The sequence below is a fragment of the Panthera pardus genome, unplaced genomic scaffold (genome assembly GCF_024362965.1).
Source record: "Panthera pardus isolate Hobbes unplaced genomic scaffold, ASM2436296v1 HiC_scaffold_11, whole genome shotgun sequence".
In the NCBI taxonomy this organism is placed as follows: Eukaryota; Metazoa; Chordata; class Mammalia; order Carnivora; family Felidae; genus Panthera; species Panthera pardus.
This window is the reverse complement of record NW_026526666.1, coordinates 76432484-76455659: the sequence shown is the minus strand read 5'-3', so window position 1 is coordinate 76455659 and position 23176 is coordinate 76432484. Positions and strand designations below refer to the sequence as shown.

General features: G+C 42.0%; 1 protein-coding gene across 19 annotated transcripts in view; it reads left to right on the top strand.

The window, feature by feature from the left end:
* MACF1 (microtubule actin crosslinking factor 1) overlaps positions 1 to 23176 on the top strand; it is a 329250-nt gene that overhangs the window by 125758 nt on the left and 180316 nt on the right. For 11 of the 19 annotated variants that reach the window (XM_053897190.1, XM_053897168.1, XM_053897207.1 and 8 more), the window contains exons 3-5: positions 11408 to 11497; positions 16227 to 16304; positions 19874 to 19966. In XM_053897190.1, coding sequence (XP_053753165.1) covers positions 11408 to 11497; positions 16227 to 16304; positions 19874 to 19966 — 261 coding nt within the window. Of the gene's footprint in view, positions 1 to 11407; positions 11498 to 14102; positions 14199 to 16226; positions 16305 to 19873; positions 19967 to 23176 lie in introns of all 19 variants that reach the window. The other 8 variants (XM_053897225.1, XM_053897165.1, XM_053897171.1 and 5 more) reach the window with 1 other exon arrangement.

Below are 23176 nucleotides of genomic sequence, written 5' to 3'. Positions count from 1 at the left end.
AGGTTGCCGGGGGGTGATTCCTAGATTCAAAGAACACTTTGTTCCTAGCTTTATAAATTATCTTCTAAGCTTCCTTCTTTATTTTTTTTCTAGGTTTGACCACTGTGTAAGGATGGGGAAGAGGGGCTTTTATTCTCTAAGTGTACAAATCATAAATGTTTAGTTTAAGCAATTTTTACATGTGTATATACATTATAACCACCATGCAGTTTAAGATGCGAGTACTTCCAGAATTGCTGGCAGGGGGGTTGGTGGGGAGGGACAGATTTTATTATTATTTTTAAATAGAGGAGAAACCTAGGCAGAGGCCTGTTATAATTTTTTTTTTTAGCATTTATTTTTGAGACAGAGAGAGACAGAGCATGAATGGGGGAGGGGCAGAGAGAGAGGGAGACACAGAATTGGAAGCAGGCTCCAGGCTCTGAGCCATCAGCCCAGAGCCCGACGCGGGGCTCGAACTCACGGACCGTGAGATCGTGACCTGAGCTGAAGTTGGACGCTTAACCGACTGAGCCACCCAGGCACCCCAAGCAGAGGCCTGTTAAAAGCCCACCTCAGGGAGCGCCTGGATGGCTCACTTGGTTGAGTGTCTGACTTCAGCTCAGGTCATGATCTCATAGTTTGTGAGTTCGAGCCCCACATCGGGCTTGCTGCTGTCATTGTAGAGCCCGCTTCAGATCCTCTGTCACCGCTTCTCTCTGTCCCTCCCCTGCTCACACTCTCGCTCTCAAAAGAAATAAAAACATTAAAAAAACACACACACACCTCAGACTAAGCAGTGTGACTAATATGGCAGTCAATATTTGAAAACAAAAGTTTTGAATATTGTATAATAATTACTCAAATAATTCAGAAAATTTTGAGTTCTATTGATTACTGCTCTGGGAAAGGTCACCAGTGACCTCTTAATTGCTGTATCCAGTAGCCTGGTTTTGTCTTTCTCTTATTTGATTTCTCTACAGCATCTGATACTGTTGACTAATTTATTATTCCTTAAAACCCTCTTTTATGTTGGTTTCTCCTACACTGCTTTTTCCTGAATTACCTCTTTCCTCTATGAATGCCTTTTTCATGCCTCTCTGACTGGCCTTTCTTTCTGACTTCTCCATGTTGCTGGTCCCTAGGGTCCTAACCTTACCCATTTTCTAGTTTTGTTCTCTGTACTCGTCTTTGGCAGTCTCTTGTGTTAGTCACAGGGATCACTGGTGGCGCGGAATGCAAGGAAGCACAGGAAGAAAAAGAATACAAGGTGATCTCATAGAATCTGGTGTCTGGAGGCAGCTAGGCTTTACGAAAAACTAAACATTATCAGGCAGCTACTCTCTTTTTATGAGGCCTTGTGTTCTTTCACTTTTATTTCTTTCTGTATGCCTCCTGTGTCTCTGCATTTCTCCCATTGCTTGTGTGTAAGCTGTGGTGGTTGTCTCTCAAATGGTGATATAAACCCTTGTGGCTGCAGGATTCTGAAGACAACAGAAAATCTGATCGGCTGGGGTTTCTTTTTCCTCCATGGGTCAGGTGTCCATCTATAGCTCAGTAATCTGTAGCTAGGGAGATGGTTACATAAATTAAACGTACCTCCTTAGGGCCACTTGTTTAATGGGAATTGCAGGTGAGGGTAGTTTTCAGACTATAAAGTATGGATAAGGACATAATGAGGGGCACCTGGGTGGCTCAGTCTGTTAAGCGTCTGACTCTTGATTTCAGCTCAAGTCATGATCTCTTGGTTCTCTCTGAGATTAAGCCCCACGTGTGGCTCTATGCTAATAGCACAGAGCCTACTCGGCATTCTCTCTCTGCCACTTATGTGTGCACACGCACTCTCTCTCTCAAAAAAAAAAAAAAAAAAAAAAGGACATAATAATAGAGCCATTTCCTGTATTCTTTCCTAAGCCAAAGACCGTGTACTAGACACGTTCATCTGGATGTCACTCAGACATATCTTATATTCAACACATCCCAAATTGCTAAATATTTTCACTCACGTACCTAGCTGTCCAAATTAGGAACATAGAATCGTACTATTTTCAGCCTGCCATTCATCCCCTTGTCACCAGCTCCAGTCACTCACTTCCAACTCAGAAAATGCTTGCATCTGACTTTTCCTCTCTATCTCCATGACTTCTGTTCTAGTCTAGGGCCTCTTCAGCTTGCCTTGACCACTGTAATAGTTCCCAATATTGCTTTCTGTAGTAACAATGTTAAGGAAAATAGTTTACTGAGTGCTTCCTGTAAAGCGGACATTCTGTACTAAGTCCTTTACATGCATTATCTCATTTAATCCTCACTGACGATTGCTGTAGACTCTAGTAATTTTCCCATTTTATCAATGAGGAAAATGAGGTTTAGGGAGGTTAACTTGTTCAAGGTCACACCACTAGAAAGAGGCAGAACTGAAATTTTAGAATTCAGGCAGCCTAAAGTCTAGAACTTGTGCTGTTAACATCAGTAATGGCCCCGGCTTCTGCCTACCTTTCCAGCCTCAGAGTGTTGAATTTCCCTCCTACCTCAGGCTCTTGCTGAACCATGTGCCATGCTATTTTATGACTCTGTATCTTTGCTCATGCTGATTTCTCTGCGTGGAGCCTTCTCCAGCTCTGTTTTGCCTGCATAATACCGATTTAACACCTCCTCAATAAATATTTTCCGGAATCTCCCATATGGAATTGACTACCCTTTTCTTTGTGCTCTCACTGTATTCCTTACATACTTCTGTTACAGTATTTATATACATTCCATATTTTCTGTTTGATTGTAACTTGAAGGCAGATCTTATGTCTTATTTTGTTAGTGTCAGAAGAAAGAAGAAAGGAAGAGACACATGGAGAGAAAATTGCTATTTCCCTCTAATTCCTTCAGTCTGTACCATTTGCCCTCAGTTTGGTGACACAGAACTCTGTCATGATGCAGAACCCTTCCCAAGCTGGTTCCAAGCTGCCCAGCTTCATTTGCAGGCATTCTCGCCTGTGTGGCCTGTGCTTGGTCACATGACACAACTCAGTGCTCCCTAAACACTGTGTTCTTTCACACCTCTTTGCTTATTCATTTCTCTCTCCCGGGAATGCACATCCCAGTGTCCTCTGCCTGGCCATCACCCACTTACCCTTTAAGGCCCAGCTCCAATATCACCTTCCTGAGAATCTGACCTCCAGTCCTTAGACTAAATTAATTGCCACTCTCTGTTCTACACCACTTTGAAGTGATGCCTCGTGTGCTCACTCATTGGTCTCCTCCGTTGGTGCACTCACTGAGGGCTAGGGTTTGTATTGTACTACTTTGTCTACTATGTACTGCACCACAGATGTGAGAAGTACCCAGTATTTGTTGCCCTGAGTAAATAATATTCTAATAGTGCTTTATAGCTTATAAAGCACATTCTTATCTGGCTTGATTCTTATAATAACTGAAGGAAGTAAAGGTTTTTAATCCTCTCGATGCTCACAACTAAGGAAAGTGAGAGTCAGAATGATAAAGTGACTTTCCCAAGATCATACAGCTGGTGGAAGGATGGAGCTAGGGATCACTCACAAGTCTCATGATGAAAATTACTTGTTCTTTCTACCAAATATGCCCCCAATTTATTTTTTCATGCCTCATCTCTAACAATCAGAAGAACTGAATTTATCCTGACTCAGGCTTGTCCCTTAAACTTTGTACTTTGAATACAAATACACTGGCTCGCTGCTGTTGCTGGTTGGACCTCTGCCTCTGCTGTGTGATGACAGGAGGCCCAGGGAGGGAGAAACCAGATGAATACAGCGGAGCATTGTTAGAAATTGGAAGCTGGCCAGAACTTTACTTCAGTCCCCGGCTATTTTTCATCTCTTCTCAGACACCCAGCCAAAGGCATTTCTCATCTAGGGATATTTCAGAGGGAGTCACTGCTAATCAGAATCACTGCTCCATGCTGGCATCCTTTGAACTTTGGTCTGAGAATTACAGATCGAGATTTGCTTTTTGTAGTTCAGGCATCCCTTGCTGTGCTCCCCAAGTACACCCAGATTAACGTGGCCATTGGCAAGTAGATGGATATAAGATCAAAGCAACCAAGCCTCCTAAGTTCTAGATTTAGTTGACCTAGGATCCCTTGGATCCCCAGCTATCTCTGTGGGAAACAGTTTGTTGTGGAATAAGCAAATTAATTCTTCTTTCTTAGTTGAGAACACTCTTGGTCCAATCTTAAAAGAGATTTGCTAAGGCTGTTAGCATCTTAATATATAAGTAACCTAATTTAGAATGCAAGCCTACAAACCCAAGAGTTCTGAGCATATACTAGAACCATCAAAAGGAAAAATCTAGAGTTTTGTTATTTAAAAAAAATTTTTTTTTTCAAGTAGACTCCTCACCCAACGTAGGGCTCGAACTCATGACCTCGAGATGAAGAGTTGCATGCTCTACTGGCCAAGCCAGCCAGGCACCCCCAAATATCCAAAGTTTTAAATGAGCGCGGGTCTTTCACAGGTAAAAAGTCTGGGACAATTATAATCCGTTTTTTAGCATTAGCTTTTAGGCTTTTCCTCAAGGATAAATTTGGCCGTGGAATCAATATGGAATTCCCCTTACAGTTTAGAAATCTGAGTTCAGGGGCACCTGGGTGGCTTGGTTGGTTAAGCATCCAACTTCAGCTCAGGTCACAAGCTCCCGGTTCGTGTGTTCGAGCCCCACATCAGGCTCTGTGCTGAGAGCTCAGAGCCCAGAGCCTACTTCAAGTTCTGTCTCCCTTGCTCTCTGCCCCTCCCCTACTTGTGCTGTGTCTCTCACTGTCTCTCAAAATTGAATAAATGTTAAAAAAAAAAAAAAAAAGAAAAAAAAGAAATCTATGAATTCAGGGGCGCCTGGGTGGCTCAGTTGGTTGAGCATCTGACTTTGGTTCAGGTCATGATCTCACGGTTCATGGGTTCAAGCTCCGTGTTGGGCTCTGTGCTGACAGCTTGCTCAGAGCCTGGAGCCTGCTTTGGATTCTGTGTCTTGCTCTCTCTGGCCCTCCCCCGCTCACTCTGTGTCTCACTGTCTCTCTCAAAAATAAAATAAAAACATTAAAAAAAAAAGTTACTAGGTTCACTTTTACATACCCTGTACCTTTTATAAGTGTAGATGAGAATAAATAACATATTCTTCTCTTTAAAACTTTCTTCTCTGACCTGTTTATCATTCTTCAACATAGTTTGGGTCAAGGAAATTGAGCTGCTTGTGTTTCTTTTAAGTCTTAGAGGAAAGGTTTTTTTGATCAGAGTTTCTGCAGGTGTCAAAGAATACCACATGACAATCCTTGGTTCTCTTTGGGAAAGGAAGAGGTCCTCTTAATATGTCCTTTCTACCCTTCAAGCATCATGGAAGCCTTGTGAAGGGAAAGAGCACTGAACTTGGAGTTGGGAGACAGTGATGGACACTTCCCATATCAGTGATCTTATACAGGGTACCTAACTTGACCAGGCAACACTTTTCTCATCTGCCAGCTGGGAGTGTTAAAATCCCTTTGGGCCAGATTCTGATTCCAAGTACCCAAGTGCAGTTTGTTCCCTTTGCTAAAGCTACTCAGAAATTTGGGGAAGCTGTTTCTTTTTCTGTAACTTCAAATTAATCTTCTTCTTCTTTTTTTTTAATGGGCTCTACACCCAACATGGGGCTTGAAATCATGACCCTGAACCAAGATCATGCATCTCATGCTCTACTGACTGACCCATAACACCCATAACTTCAAGTTAATCTGTAAAGAACTGGGAGAGCAGAGCTTTCCTTAGCTTATTGATACACAGGAATTGAGGAGGACTGGCCTCGGTGGACTTGATCCCTCAAAACATAGTCATTCCTTAATTTTTAAAAATAGCTATTTTGAGATTTAATTCACGTAGCCTACAATTTACCCATGTTTAAAGTATACAATTCAGTGACTTATAGCATATTCAGAGTTGTGCAACAATCACCACAATCCATTCTAGAACCTTTTCATCATCCCCAAAAGAAACCCTGTACTCTTCAGTCATCACCCAATCCCTCTGTACCATCCCCCAGCTCCAGACAACCACTAATCTACTTTCTGACTCTTTAGATTTGCCTATTCTAGATATCTTTTATAAATGGAATCATACAATATGTGGTCCTTTGCTTTTTGTAACTGGCTTCTTTCACTTAGCATAATGTTTTCAGAGTTCATCCACATTATAGCATGTATCAGTATTTAATTGCCAGATAATACTCCACTGTATGGATGTGCGACATTTTGTTTACCAATTTATCAATTGATAGACATTTGGATTATTTCCACTGGCTGTTATGAACAATGAATGCTGTGAACATGCATTCATTTTTTTTTTTCCTGGACAGATATTTTCAGTTCTCTTGGATATTCACCTGGGAATAGAATCACTGGGTCATATGGTAACTTGTGTTTAGCTTTTTGAGGAACTGTCAGACTGTTTACCAAAGCGACTGCACCATTTTATATTCCCACCAGCAATGTGTGAGTGTCCGTTTCTCTATATCCTCATCAACAGTTATAATCCATCTTTTTGATTATAATCATCCTCTTGGGTGTGGACTGGTATCTTACTGTAGTTTTGATTTACATTTTCCTTATGGCTAATGATTTTGAGCATCTTTTCATCAGTTTGTTAGCCATTTGTATATATTCTTTGGAGACATTCGCTAATGTTGACAGTGATTTTCACAGGGAATGCAAACAGGCAAAAACCTGAGTAGCTGAAGTTATTCACTCATCTTTTTGTTGACAGAATAGCATGAGTATTAGTTGGAGAAAAAGATACATATTGATGATTCCTGATCAGTCATGGCTTTGTCTGACTGCCTCTAAAACATCTGATGCTTGGTCCACTGGACTTTTCCTTTTCCTTTTCCTTTTCCTTTTCCTTTTCCTTTTCCTTTTCCTTTTCCTTTTCCTTTTCCTGTCTTATTGAGACAGAGTTGACATACATCACTGTATGAGTGTAATGTGTATAGCACAATGGTTTGAGTTACCTATATTATGAAATGATTAGCAGTAAGTTTAGTTAGCATCCACAATGTCATATGAATACAATAAAAAGAGAAAGCAAAAAAAGAAAAAAATTTTTTTCCTTGTAATGACAATTCTTAGGATTTATTTTTAACAACTTTCATATATATCATACAGCATTGTTAACTTTTTTTTTTTTTTTGGCTATTGGACTTTTTCTTTTATCTTTTTTTTAAAAGTTTATTTATTTTGAGGGGAAGAGGGAGAGAGTGGGGGATGGGCAGAGAGAGAATCCCAAGCAGGCTCCACACTTAGTGCAGAGCCTGATTTGGGGCTCAGTCTCTTTTTTTTTTAATTTTTTTTTTTTTAACGTTTATTTATTTTTGAGATGGAGACAGAGCATGAATGGGGGAGGGTCAGAGAGAGGGAGACACAGAATCCGAAACAGGCTCCAGGCTCCGAGCTGTCAGCACAGAGCCCGACGCGGGGCTCGAACTCACGGACCGCGAGATCGTGACCTGAGCCGAAGTCGGCCGCTCAACCGACTGAGCCACCCAGGCGCCCCTGGGGCTCAGTCTCTTAACTGTGAGATCATGACCTGAGCTGAAATCAAGAAAGAGTTGGTCGCTTAACCACCTGAGGCACCAGGTGCCCTGCTATTGGACTTTTTCTTAAGAGATTTATGGAAAACTTTAGAGGCAACTTGATATGTGCAGAAGAGATAAAGACTTTGGAATGGGGCAGAATTGGAGACCTGGATTTTATTAGCCTGACCGTTTACTAGCTGTGTGATCTTGGGATATGAATTGAACCCTCCAAATCCCATCTCTGTATCTGAAAATTTCCTAACATAGAAGCACTAGTGTTAGCTAGTACTTTATCCATCTGTAGGCAGAGCTGTGCCCAATATGCTTCAGAAACACTATTGTTCTCTGTTATTGAAAATTCTCAGGAAAAAATGCTCCCCTCCCTTCCCCCATTATCTCTGTCTATATCTGTCTTTTATAGTTTTTCATAGTTAGTCATTATAACCAAAGACTGAGAGACAAAATAAACTCATTTCACCTAAGTTTTTTGTAAGGTGGTTGAATTTTGCTATTTGCAGGTGTAAAACATAACTGGCATTTTTAGAAGGAGATATTGAGGCCTTGATGTGAAATTAACTTTGTATTTCAAAATACCACCTTTTTCTTTTTAGTACTCATGGTAATTAGTGTCCTTTTGATAATATGATCTCACTTGGTCCTCATTCCTATTATTATTCATTTAAATAATTATTCAGTGCCCATTCTTGATTTTAATACCTTATGCTCAGGTCTTACCTATCAAAAATAAGTCCCTCATTGTCATTTCTCTTTTTAACCCTTAACATCAAGTACTTCATATTTTCCCACTTTATTTATTTATTCATTTTGAACTTTTAATTCTTTTTATTTTTTTTTATTTGAGAGGGAGGGAGAGAGCAAGCGAGTGGGGGAGAGGAGCAGAGGGAGAGAGAGAGAGAGGGAATTCCAAGGAGGCTCCATGCTTAGTGCAAAGCCCAATACGGAGCTCCATCCCATGACCTTGAGATCGTGACCTGAGTCACCCAGGCACCCCTCACTTTTTTATTTATTTTTTTTAACCCACCATTCATTTATGATCTGATTTCTATTCTACCACTCTCTAGAAAACGATTCTCACAAAAAACACTGTTATTTGTAAGAAAACTAAAAAACACTTTCTTGGTCCTTATCCTTGTCCTGGAGCATTTGATACTAGCAATAATCCACCCCTTCCTCGATCACCCTTTCTTGTTTTTTTGCCTACTTCTTTCACTGCCTTTTTCCACCCTGTCCTTTGTTGATTACTTTTCCATCTCCTGCCTTCTAATTTTGGCTATTCCCGCAGTCTCAGTCCTTAGCACTCTTCTTTCTTGCCCCTAACCCAGAAAGGCCAACATTTCCCATGTCTTTAGCTAGCACCTCTCTGCATATGACTTCTAAACTTAAGTTCTCAGCTGACCCAAATTGAATTCTGGTATTTTCAGCTGCTTCCAGAACATTACCGTTTGTAGCTCCTTTTCTACTCTTTTAAATTCAACATATTTAAGGGGCTCCTGGGTGGCTCCCAGTCAGTTAAGTGTCCATCTCTTGATTTCAGCTCAGGTCACCGTCTCACAGTTTGTGAGATCGAGCCCCACGTCAGGCTCTGTGCTGGCAGCTTGGAGCCTGATTGGGATTGTCTTTCTCTGTCTCTTTCTGCTCCTCCCCCTCAAATAAATAAATAAACTTTAAATAAAATAAATTCAGTATATTTAAAATTGAACTTACCAAATCCATTCTTTCCAACCCTCATGACCTGCTTATGCAACCATGGTGCACCATGGTTGTGCAAGCTTGAAACCTTGCACCCACTTGATGGAGAGGTCTTGAAATTTTGGAGCCACTGGTGTGCTGGAGCTAGCTTACATGGGCTCATGAGAACTGAATACTAATTCTGTGAGTTGGTTGCTAAGCACAGCCATTATGAAATATTAAATTATATAAGCTTACAATGAAATAAGTTATATTTAAAATAATGGTAATAAATACTCAAAACACATCATCTCATAATTATTTTACTACATGTTAGTATTTTCTATGCTCTTGAAGTTAATTGTGTATGCTGTATCTCTGATGGAAAAGTATATAATGGTGTGCTCTTGTACATTTCTTCCTGACATCACTTTTAGTGATAGTATATTAGTGGCTGGAAATTGGTCATGGTGGGAGTATTTACATGATGGAAATCAACAAATGCTACAAGTCTGAGCTAGATGTGTTATTTTGTTTAGACTTAAAGTGGTGGAGAAAATGTTAATATTGCAGATTAAACCAAAAAGTGTGTTATACCTGTATTCACATTGTGAATAACACAAAAATTAAAGAAATGTTCCTTTGAAGTTTGAAAGCTATTACCCAATTCATCATGAACCATTTTCTCCAACTGGGTAATCTACCCATCACCTTCCTACTCCTTTACTCACACAGGTACAAACACGCATCTTGCATGTTTTCACCTCTGTACCTTGTCTTCTGTGGTTTTCCATCTTCTGTCTTTCTATCAAAACATTTTCTAATCCTTCCAGTTCTTTCTCTTCCAGGAAGTCTCCCCAGATATTTCCAGCCTTTATCTTTTTATTTTTTTATTTTTTTATTAAGTAATCTCTGCACTCAACTTGGGGCTTGAACTCATAACCCTCAGATCAAGAGTCACATCCTCTACCAACTGAACCATCCAGGCGCTCCATAGCCTTTATCTTTTCGGACTCCCATTCTGTTTGGAATGCTAGAATATTACAATTGGAAATGACTATAGTGCAGTTTTCCACTCAGATGTGGAAATCCAGTATCCCAGTTTCTGCTTGAAGAATTCAGTGACTAGAAACCCATGACTTCTGAAAGTAGCCCTTTTTATTGTTCTCTAGACAATTATTTATATTGAAAATTAATCTTCCTTATGCTTGCCACTACTAGTCTTCTGATTCTGTGTTGTGTCACCCCATGGAGTTGTCACTGGACTTGTAACAAACCAGAAAACCTATTTCTGCTTCCTGCAGCTATGTGACTTTAACTTCTCAAGGTCTCAGCTTCCTCAGTCCCTTCGTGGATACAAGAATAAACTTCATAGGGCTGTTGTTTGGTTTAAATAAATATAAAATAAGATTATGGCTGATTATAAAGCATAGTAGTTAATGGCAAAGACTAAATTCAGAAAGACCAACCTGAGGCCAGTTTTCCCACTTGTGATCTTGGGCAAGTTATTTAACACTCTGTGCCTCATTTCCTCATGTGTAAAATAGGAATAACACCTGCCTTACCAATGTGAGAGAGAGATGAGATAACGTGTACAGCATTCAGCATGGTGTTTGACATGGACCACATATTTTTCCAAAGTGAGATCTTTTTTCCCATAGTTTTAGTTCTAAAATTGGAATTATTTTTTTCACAAGGAAAATAGCCCTCAAATTCACTATTAGAAATATTTGGTAAGAGAGGAGTTAAAATATAGGTACATCCTGTCAAACACTGGGTACCTAGCATTTTTGTTTCCTTTGCACTCTAGAAGGCTTTTCTGATTCTGACTGGATTCCTCCATCTGCATTGGTCATTGTATCACATTTTGGTCCATAATAATTCCTGAGAGGTTTCAGGATGGTTGACTCTCCATTTCCTTGTCCAGTCTTTCTTGAATATTGTTTAGAGTTGGCTAGAGTATGTAGTGGATCTGGCTTCTATTTTAAAAACACACATACATTTCTGGTAAGTGTTACCATTTCATATGTATTGTACTCCAAAACTGAAAATTCCTGAATTTTATTATTGTTTCACATTTTAAATTCTTTAATCTGTGTTTACCTAGAATCAAAAACTCTTGTGTAGATAATAAGAGATTGTAAGACCAAATAAAAATCTGTTTCATTCTCATGCACAGGTCCGCAAGCACATCAATGATCTTTATGAAGATCTGCGGGATGGCCACAACCTAATCTCTCTGCTGGAGGTCCTCTCAGGCATCAAACTGGTGAGACTCTCTCTTCTTCTCATGAGTGACCTCGCAAACATGGCCCTGTTAATGGCATACCAGTCCATCGTGTTGAATGCCAGGACAGTGGCCGCCACTGCCTGCTCTCTGTTACTTGGGAGAAAGAAGTAGAAGACATTATTGGTGGACTTTGCTTCTAAGTCATACTTACAGTTTTAAAATGATGTAATTTCATCTTAATGTGAATTGATGTGTCATATTCTCATTTCTTGATGGAATCAGGTATCGGTTTTATACCTTTCATATGCATTTTTTTTTCTCCTTATTTGTTCTTTATCTACTTGTTGGTACACTATTTCAGGAACAATAGATTCACATTTAAAGATTTTTTTAGTGGGATGCCTGGGTGGCTCAGTCAGTTAAGTGTCCAACTCTTGATTTCGGCTCAGGTCATGATCTCGAAGTTCCTGAGTTTGAGCCCCGCATTGGGCTTTGCGCTGACAGTGTGGAACCTGCTTGGAATTCTCTCTCTGCCCCTCCCCTGCTCTTAGGCGTGCACTCTCTTTCTCTCTCTCTCTCTCTAAATAAATAAATAAACTTAAAAAAATAAAGATTCTTTTTAGTAAGGCATATTTTTCTTTCTAGAGTTTTATTTCTAGTCTATATAGGTGCTCCTATTTTCCCATCTGTTGTGAATTGTTTTATTTTCTGTATTCAGCTAAGGATATGCAGTTTAATTAAAACCCCTGGTATTTAAGGGTGCCTGGGTGACTCAGTCAATTAAGTGTCCAACTCTTGATTTTGACTCATGTCATGATCTCACGGTTCATGAGTTCAAACCCCGAGTTGGGCTCTGCGCTGACAGCAGGGAACCAGCATGGGATTCTCTCTCTCTCTCTCTCTCTCTCTCTGGCCCTCGCCCTCTCCCTCTCCCTCTCCCTCTCCCTCTCCCTCTCCCTCTCCCTCTCCCTCTCCCTCTCCCTCTCCCTCTCCCTCTCCCTCTCCCTCTCCCTCTCCCTCTCCCTCTCCCTCTCCCTCCCCTTCTCTCTGCCCCTCCCCTGCCCACATGTGCTCTCCCTCTCTCTTTCTCTCTCAAAGTAAATTAATAAACTTAAAAAAAAGTCCTAGGTATATAGAGTTATTTTTTCCAGTTCACCTCACTTTCTTCCTTCTTTGATTCACTGAATCTCAGAGGTTTGGAGAAGTACTGAAGTTGCTATCTGAACACAGTCCTGGATGCAGTACATTTGAATTCCTTGGATAATTAAATATGCCTGCCTACTCCCAAATGTGTTAAGTAAGCATTGCTTGTGGGAAACACCTATGTATCTAAAGATAAATCTGCCTGAGCTTCTTGGCTTATCAAAATAACCCCACTTGTGGGTTCTTTGTTTTCAGGGGGGTGGGGTGGACAGAGAGAGGGAGAGAGAGAATTCCAAGCAGGTTCCATGCTGTCAGCACAGAGCCTGATGTGGGGCTCTGTCTCATGAACCATGAGATCATGACCTAAGCCGAAATCAAGAGTCAGATGCTTGACTGACTGAGACACCCAGGTGCCCCAACATAGTTTTCATTTAGAAAAGTCCAGGGGTAAATACTGGGAACATCTCTGGGGGAAAACATGAACTGAAGTAACTCAAGCATTCATTGCCTTTGGTGAATTCTTAGTCAGCGTTTGCTGTTTTTGAAGAAGGTAATTTAGCACATTAGATTTTGCTCCTTAAGTATTATTCACCTTCTTCAAGGATTGGGGCTTGGCTTCCCATGGGCCCTTTGTTTTGGTTTCACATCTTTTTTGTCTTACGGTAGAATTACTTTTATGATTTTTCCCCCTGGGAGAGCCTGAGTGGAGCAGGGGCAGAGGGAGCAAGAGAGAGAGAACCCTAAGCAGGCTCTGCTTCCACTGTGGGGGTACTCAATGTGGGGCTCGATCTCATGACTGTGAGATCATGACCTGAGCCAAAATCAAGAGTCAGATGCTTAAACTGACCGAGCCACCCAGGTGCCCCCACTTTTATAATTTTTAATGGACTTAAATTGACAGATGCTTTTATTAGCACAGCCACTACTGGTGAATTCCACTTCTTATCTGGCCCTCATTTATAAATCTCATAAGTAATCATAATGTCACTTTCACATTGCTGGACTTTAAGTCACAAAGTTACATTTTGGGCAATTTGGCTGGGATATTTGATGAACTTGTAGGGATTTTATATTGAAAGTGATTCTTTTTTGGTGACGTTGCTTATAAAACCGTCTGAAAACACTCCAATCTAATTTCTTTGCCTAACCTTTGAAAACGTGCAAGTTGTTTATGGAGATATTCATAGCATATCATCTTTTCACTGAGAACTATCCAGATACCTCTTTCATGATTATTCTCAGAATCTCCTTCTCCTTTAGTTGATTCACAAAAAGAGAGAATGGGCAGCCATGGAGAATTGAAGATGTGTTTCAGACTAAGTGTTCAATATAACCATGTGATCTGGTCTTGATATGGTTTTTGCATGTTTTGGGTTGTGGGAGGGTATTTTCATATTTATTTTCACTTTTTAAAAAAAATATTGCATTCATTTCCTTCTCATTTTTGTGTTGTGAATTTCCTGTCACTATGTCATGTTTTTGCCTTGGTTGGTGGCCAAAGGAGCCAGCAGGGCTGAAGACCCTCCGTCTCGTGAGCATGCCCTCCTGGCGCCATACAAACAGCGAAGAGCAGGAGGAGGAAGATGAGGATGATGTAGTAGGTCCTCCTGGGATGCCAGGATCCCAGCCAGCACCGCAGGGCCATCAGAGAGTCTGAGGTTCTCGAGGTCTCCAAGTACCTCAGTTACCAATCGCCTTCTTCCCTCTGCACCTGGGAATTTTCGGTCCCAAAGAAAGTGGTTAAAACTAATTGTGCCTCTTGCCACTGTTAGATGATCCTGGAGTGGGGGTTGTTTTGCTTATCTGAGAGTGGTTGGCACAGAAAGAATAATGGTGTTTGGAGGTGTCAAGTGCCTTTGTGACCTGGAGACCAGTAGCTTTCTTGGTGGCCTTGCTGTGTTGTCTGAGTCTGGATTGCAGAACTGTGGAAAGTTTAGTTGAAGGCATGACAGTTAATTGCTCACGGCTCCACACTTGAGACTAACTCTCTCTCTCCACCCTCTGTAGCCTCCAGGTTCTCACCACACACCATGTCATTTGTTTTCAAAACAGCCTGTAGTTTGCAAACCACTCACTGCATGGAGATACGCTGCTTTTGTCAATAATATCTCTAGAGGACAGAGATTTTAACTTGCATGTTCTTAGGGTATTTATTTTTGGTGGGAAGTACCAAGGAATAAAGAGAAGAGTGTGTGAGAAGGGCATTTCCTGTTTGTGGGCCCTAAATTATAGCCCATAATCTTTCTCCAGAAACAGGGATTAAGCAATATCCCTGTTTCCTGTCCTCTTAAAGTCATTTTTCACCTCTTTAGAATCTCCCTTCCCATTGCCTTAGACTCTTCACTTTGATAGGCTCTGTCATCCTCAAAGCCATGTTCACAAGTAGTTTAGCTGAAATGACTGGAAAGAGGTTCTTGCTAGAGGATTTTCCTAAACCTTTGACTTAAGAAGTTATCCTGTGGCCCAGAGGCGCCTCAACATCTCTGTAGATTATCCTCATTTGGGAGTGTTGTTTAGAAGTGTTGGGGGCACCCAGAGAAATGCTTCTCCCCTTATCTTTACACGCATTTGGTTACTTTTTGTGTTTCAACCTGGGACGATGTTTCCTCTGTACAGGCACCTGGCCGCATAGCTACCTTATTCATCAGCCTTTAATTAGTACCACTTTGACATTTACAAATGAGTTGGGTATATATAATCTAGTAAGAGTGATGTTTCAGTCCCAATTTTAGTAAAATAAAAGCAACATTGGAAAATGAGCAGGAGAAAAGGTTCCAGAGACAGATAGCCACCCCTTGCATGCTGTCACTGAGTACACTGATTTCAGCCACATTTGGATGGGTAGTAGCTGAGCTATGGACAGGGTGCCAGGGGCACGGGATGGAGATGAGCTTCTCTCCAGTGGCTTGTATGACATCTGGGACTGAGAGACTAGCAGAAAATACCTTTCTTTGGAGTATCATTGTTGAGTGGCCCTACTCATCAAGGTTTTCATTGTTGTTGGTATTTCTTATTGAGGTCCAAGGTGACTTTTTTAAATGGACACCCATCTGCCTGGAAAATAGGTTTCTTCCTGATTTTTGTCTCTCGTTTTTGAGTTTTTCACTTGTTTATTGAGCATGTAAAACTCTTCATTCCCTGGTTTAAAATTGGCTACCTCTAGCTTCTCTTGCCAGGTTTTTAATAAGGTTGGCTCTAATTACTGTGTAGTATGCAATTAGGACTTTCCGCCCTTTCCTTAAAATAGCATTTAACTGTGATTTTAGGAGCCACAGAGCCAGAGACTTTGTTCCCATTAACTGCACATCCAGAATCAGGTTCTGCCGTATATGGCCACAGAAGACCCTGTACAGGAGCTGCGGCACTGATTCGACACTAGTAGTCTACCCACACTGTGTGTTCTCAGGAGGCACAGTGGGAAACCAGCGTCATGGAGGCCTCAGGGAGCACGGCGAAACACACACAGGCCTTGCCACTAAGGGGTGCTTTATGTAATGCTCCCCTGGCTGGCTTCAACCACGAGGAATTCTGTGTGGTCTTTCAGTCCCTGAAATGAAAAAGGATGGGGCTCTGCATTGGTAAATTGGTGTAGCTAAAATTACCATCTCTTTTTGTTTGTTTGCAGCCCCGGGAGAAGGGCAGGATGCGTTTTCATAGGCTTCAGAATGTGCAGATTGCCCTGGACTTCCTAAAGCAGCGGCAGGTAAGACACTTCCATGCTTTCCCTATTCTGCCATGGAGTGTTGACATTTGACCCTTACTTAGGGATGTTCTCAGTGCCCCTAGTGAGCCCTTGGTAATTGCTGCATCTGGCCCAGTCTGAGTCTTGTTTGCTAGTGAACGATTGCATTATGGCTGGACAAATCATTTGATGGTCCTTGCATAGAATCTAAGGCCTTCCTGAATGGGAGAGTGTCAACAGAGAAGAGCAAGATGCTAAAGATGGAAACTTATGGACTCACCTAAGGTGGGGGTCAAGAGGAAGATGGAAAATAAATTGTCAAAGAAGATGGAAAAAAGTACCTCATCCAGGAAGAGGAGAAACCAGAATGCTACATGATCCTGAAGAGTAGATGAGGGGCTGGTCAGGATTGGCCATTGTGTTGGTGCCACATCATGAGGTCTGAGGCCGACAAGCATTGGTGACTTGAGAACAGTCTGAACAGAGCAGAAGAGCTCTTGGAGTTAGCGGGTTAGAGCAGTTTAGTGGGCCTGGATATAAGAAGGGAAAAAAGTTTTCCACGTGTTTTTACACATAGGAGGAGAAGCCAGTGAAGAAAGGCAGACAGGGATGAGAGTGAGGAGGAGTGCTGACAGTGACAAAATATCAGCCCTGGGAGATGCCACAGAGAGGTTCTAGCCCAGCGTCTTCATTTCCTAGATAAGGAAAGTGAGATCTGGCGGGGTGAAATGACCTGCCCCAGAGCACACAAGCTAGAGCAGAGCTGGGACTTCCACCCAGGCCTCCTGCCATGGAGTTCAGTGTTCCTGCCACTGTCCGTGCTGTTTCTACACACTGCCCCTCCCCCTGCCCCACCCCTGCTTTCTAACGGATGGAAACAAATTCAGGGATTGAGGGTGAGATCCTGAGCACAGCTGGTGTGGTTATCTTTGAAAAGGAAAAGGAAAATGCCACTTTCTTTGAGATACAGGGAAAAGGAAGGAGGGGGGATAAAGATGCAGCGGTGGGGTGGCTGGAAGGAAGATGGAAGAGGGGGTCAGAGAGTTTGTCTGCTTGGAGCCAATTGAGTGGAAGAGATCGGTCTAGCTGTGGGCGCCAGGCAATCACTCAGGCCAAGCTGGACATTGAATGGTATGCATATTTTTAGAGTTAGTTCATTTTCATTACTCTTATCAGTATTTCTCATTAACTTGGGAAATTCTTTCTCTGTGCTCCCAGAGCAGTTTACTTTCTATATAACATCTACTACTTTATTATTTCTCTGTTTGCTCTCATGTACCACGGGCCCCGTGAGGACCGGGAACGGGATCTTCTTCCACAGTTTTCTCTTCATCACCTGGCATAATGAATGGTCCTTAATCGACACTTAATAAATATTTGTTGAAATAAATTGACAAATGAAAAGTGGTGGGAGAATTAGAGGCAGTGTTTAGGGTACTGGAGAAAGCAGGATTGGAAATGTCTGTGTGTAGAGCTGGAAGGACCCTGGGGGTTCTTAATAGGCAAGGGAGAATGAGAAGAATCGATTAGCTACAAGTCTAAATAAGGACCAACGGTAGATTTGGTTACTATGATTAGACTAAAGTATGTGCAGATAAGAACAGCGGACTCAGAAGGGCAGGGAGAACTCTAGAACAGCTCTTGGTAATGGGGAGGTCTAAGTTGTAGTTGTGTAGCTGTCCAAAGTAGAGGAAAAGCATAAGTCCTCAGAATGGAGAACGTACATGAATTGTGCAGATGGGGTGATATTTGGGTCATTGAGATGAGTGCTAATAAGATCACCACTTTTAGGATTTAGGTGCTAAAGTCATCAAGGGTTAGTAGAGATTGGAAGGTTGTTTGCAAAGTAGACTTCAGAATGGAAGGGGCAAGCTGATGGGAGTGGGGCTGAGGAATGTGGACATGGCTAATACCACATCCTCCCAACTGTGGGTCAGTGATTGGTGATTAGAAAATTGTGTTCTCGATCTAGAAGAATAGCCTCTCCTACCTGCAGTATACAGAAGAGGAATGGAGATACAGGTGTCTTAGTCGGTTCAGGCTGCTGTAACAAAAATACTATCATGTAGGTGGCTTATAAACAACAGAACTATATTTTTCACAGTTCTGGAGACTGGGAAGTTCAAGAGTAAGGTACCAGCAGATTCAGTGTCTGCGAGGTCCTGTTTTCTGGTTCTTAGACCACAGTCTTCTGGCTGTGTCCTCACATGGTGGAGGGGCAGGGGAGCTCTCTGGGGTCTCTTTTATAAGGGTGCCATTCCCATTCATGTGGGTTTCACCCTCGTGACTTAATCACCTCCCAAGGCACCACCTCCAAATACCATCACAATGAGTGTTAGAATTTAACATATGAATTTTGGAGGGACACAAGGATTTCACCTGTGGTACCAGGTCACTGTTGGTGTAGGGGGAGAAGTGAGGTCACCAGAGTTCTTTAGAGACACATAGGTTTCAGTTCAACTGAAGAGATAAAGGGAGGCCAGCTCAAGGGCAGTTTGTCACAATTGAACGGGAACTCCGTGAGGGTTTGACAGAAAAGGCTCGCAGGGGCTGGGCTGCTTTTCCTGGTGCTCTCACAGTTTCAACACTGAAAGTCCCACATCCCGGGAAGTCTCTCAGTTTCCAGCATGTAGGACACTTGGTCACCCTAGCAGTGGATAGGGCCTGTGTGTCTATGCACATTGTGTTATTAGAATGAGATTTTACAGGTAAAAACAGATGCTAGTAGAGGCATGGGCAGGTGTGGATATCTTCAGCAGAGGAGGGAAAATGGAGGTGAGAACAGGCCAAAGAGTAAGGGAGAGGGGCTTGCTATTCCCTCCCATGGGAAAAAAGAAAGAAAAAAAATCAGCGCTGTGATGACTTAATAAAAAAGCAACTCACAATACCATGTGCTTATAAGGTTGCCTTGCTGATAGGAATGCAAAATGGTACAATCATGGGGGAAGAGAGTTTGGCAGTTTTGTCTAAAGCTAAACATATACCATATGACCCAGCAGTCCCACGCCTGGGAATTTACCCTGTAGAAATGAAAGCATATGCTCATGAATCTAGGAGCTTTATTCATCACTGTCCCAAACTGGAAACAACCCGAATGTTCTTCAGTGGATGAATGGGTAAACACAGCATAGTCTGTTGATACGATGGAATACTACTAAGCAGTAAAAAGGAGCAAACTAGTGATACATGTAACAATGAGGATGGAGATCTCCAGGGCACTATGCTGAGTGAAAAAATACCCCAAAAACCCAGTATCAAAAACTTACATACTGTCTGATTCTATTCATACGACATTTTAGAACAAGTAAGATGGGGAACGGATCAGTGGTTGGCAGGAATTAGAGGTGAAGTCAGGGTGTGACCACAGAGGAGCAGCATGAAATCACCTTGTCAGGGTGACAGAAGTGTTCTATTATTCTGACTGCGGTGGTAATTATGCATCAATACAGACGTTCAGACTCATAGAGCTGTACTTGCGTACATACACCACACACAATCAGTTTAATTGGATATAAGGATGAAAATCTGCAAAAATGAAATCAAAACCAAAAGTCCCAGAGCTCTGAGATCAGCCTCTGTTTGTTTTCCAGGTGAAACTAGTGAATATTCGCAACGATGACATCACGGATGGCAACCCCAAGCTGACCCTGGGCCTGATCTGGACCATTATTTTGCACTTCCAGGTAGGGCCTGTGAAGTTTGGGGTCATTGTTGCTTGGCTTGGATGTTGCCTAGAAGGAACTAGAAGATGTGCAGCCTTCCATGGTTAGCGCCAAGCCTTTCTTCTCTGTGTGTGGCCGTGAACAAGGGTGAGAGTAGAAGTAGCCTGGGGACAGAGCTATTGCGGCCTAAACCCAGAACTTCCTGATCATTGCATGCTGAAATGGGATTTTTCACTGGTTTGTGTGTTGGCCGGTTGTTAGAAGTCTGCTCAGTTGGGTCAAAACTGACTCTATGGGGACTCACAGTATGGGCCGTTTGATACTTTTAGAAGGGTGGGGTGAAGGGTTGTAATCCTGCTTTGGTGTAGACTTTTCCTCATCTCTAATGATCTTAAAACAAGCCTGGTTAATTATAGCACTGCCTTAGTCAGTTTGGGGTTCTGTAATGAAATACAGGTGACCTTAGAGATATTGCAGATTTGGATCCAGACCACCACAATAAAGCAAGTCAGATGAACTTTTTGGTTTCCCCGTGCATATAAAAAGTTATGTTTATACTGTAGTCTGTAAGTGTGCAATAGCATTGTATTTTAAAAAAGTGTACAGACCTTAATTAAAAAATAACTTATTGTTGGGGCGCCTGGGTGGCTCAGTCGGTTAAGCGTATGACTTCGGCTCAGGTCATGATCTCACGGTCCGTGAGTTCGAGCCCCGCGTTGGGCTCTGTGCTGACTGCTCAGAGCCTGGAGCCTGTTTCAGATTCTGTGTCTCCCTCTCTCTCTGACCCTCCCCCGTTCATGCTCTGTCTCTCTCTGTCTCAAAAATAAATAAACGTTAAAAAAAATTTTTTTTAAATAGCTTATTGCTAAAAAATGCTATCATCTGAGTTTTCAGTGAGCCATAATCACTGATCACAGATCACCATAACAGATACAATAATAATGAAACTTTTGAAATATTGGGAGAATTACCAAAGTGTGACACAGACACAGGTGAGCAAATGCTGTTGGAAAAATGACACAGATAGACTTACTGATGCAGGGTTGCCACAAACTTTCAATTTGTAGAAAATGCAGTTTCTGTGAAGTGCAGTAAAGTGAAGCACAATGAAACAAGGTTTGCCTGTACCATGGATTAGGTGGCTTACACAACAAACACCTTGTTCTCATGTTCCAGCTCTGGAGGCTGGAAGTCTGAGATCAGAGTGTCAGCATGGTCAGGTTCTTGGTGGGGGCCCTATTCTGGCTATCTCCTCACATGATCTTTCCTTGGTGCATGGGTATAGAGAAAGAGATCTCATGTCTCTTCATCCTTTTGTCTCTTCATGAATTCATCCCATGAATGCCCCCAGCGTGGAGGCTCTGCTTTCATTACCTCATCTGAAACTAATTACCTCTCAAAGGCCCCCACCTCCAAATATATCACGTTGCAGGTAAGGGCTTCAACACGAATTTTAAGGGGGCACTAACATTCAGTCCACAGCAAGCACCTTAGCAGCTGGGTTTGTATATGGGCTGGTAAGCACAAGCTTGTTGCTTCCATCATACTCAAGAGCAGTGGCATCTTGGTAGTGTTCACATGGTCATACAGCCTTGTTGCTGCTCCATTCCTAAGAAGGCAAATCCTTTTCAAGTCTGGATTGCTGTTGGAAAAATACAGCCTTATTTTTATAAAAAGACCATCTTGAATCATTTTAGCCCAGCCAAACAAAGCTGTTTCTCAGACAGCTCCCCCATACACAGTCCCTGTATATGAAGCTGATAGATTAGAGGGAGCACTTTTTGAGCAGGTAAGAAAAGAAGGCTAATATAAATAACTCAAGGAATGGACTCCAGGGACCCAAGTGACTGTGATGTCCTAGTTGGGGCATTAGTGCCACCTGCTGGTTAGAAGCAGAACAGCAGATGTCCCAGCATTCCTCATTACCTGAGAAAATTGAGTTTGGGGCTTATTTCTTGGGGCTCTGGTTTGGAGCCAGTGCTGGCAATCTGGAAAGAGTGGAAGTAACATGTATTTTTGTGCCATCACAGGGTGTCTTCAAGCATGCTTTGGATATAGGGATAACCAGGAACATGAACTTGGCAGGTGTGCCTTAGCAGGGTGGGTGTAAGAACTTTGCTGAGCTTTCATGGAGCAGTAGAGTTATCCCCTTAGAGCCCTTAGAACAGAGGAGTGTTGTTGTTGTTGTTGTTGTTGTTGTTGTTTTTAGAGAAACTGTTTTGGCCGTTTGTATTTTTGCCACAAACCTGTCCCCACCGTGAGTCCCAGTGTCAGTCTCATAGGTGTGAGATAAGAGGACTCTGTCTACACTATGTCTCTATTTATCTTGACTGTAATTCAATCTCTTTCTAAAAGGGAGACTCATAGGCCAAGGGATAAAAACTGAATTGGTTCATCAAAACTTTGCTGGGACAGAAGAGATGGAGATAACGGAACCATTGTTTTCCTGAACAGCTCCATCAGGAAAATGTGTACTTTCTCTTTCTTTAAAAATTAAAAAAAAAAAATTTTTTTATGAGAGAGAGAGAGACAGAGCATGAGCAGAGGAAGGGCAGAGAGAGGGAGACAACAGAATCTGAAGCAGGCTCCAGGCTCTGAGCTGTCAACACAGAGCCCGACGTAGGGCTTGAACTCAGGAGAACCGTGAGATCATGACCTAGGCCGAAGTTGGATGCTTAGCCCAACTGAGCCACTCAGACGCCCCTTTCTTTAAAAATTTCTTATGAAAACCTTCAGATATTGATAAAAGTAGAGAAAACAGTGTGAAGAACTACCGTATACCTATCACCTATCCCGATAGTTCTTAACTCATGGCCAGCATTATTTCATCTATATCCTAATCCACTCCTCAAACCCCAGTAGGTTATCTTGAAAGAAATCCCAAACTTCATGTAATTTCATCTGTACATAGTTCAGCATATATCTCTGAAAGATAAATATTTCTTAATTAAAAAAATTTTTTTAATGTTTATTCATTTGAGAGAGAGAGAGAGAATGAGTGAATGAATGAATGAATGAGCGAGGGAGGAGCAGGAGAGAGGAAAACACAGAATCCAAAGCAGCTCCAGGCTCCAGACTGTCAGCATAGAGCCTGTCACAAGGCTTGAGCCCACGAACATGCAAGATCATGACCTGAGCCAGAGTTGGACACTTAACTGACTAGGTCCCCCAGGTGCCCCTAAAGACTCTTAATTTAAGCAAACTAGTATAACATTGTAAAACTCAATAATT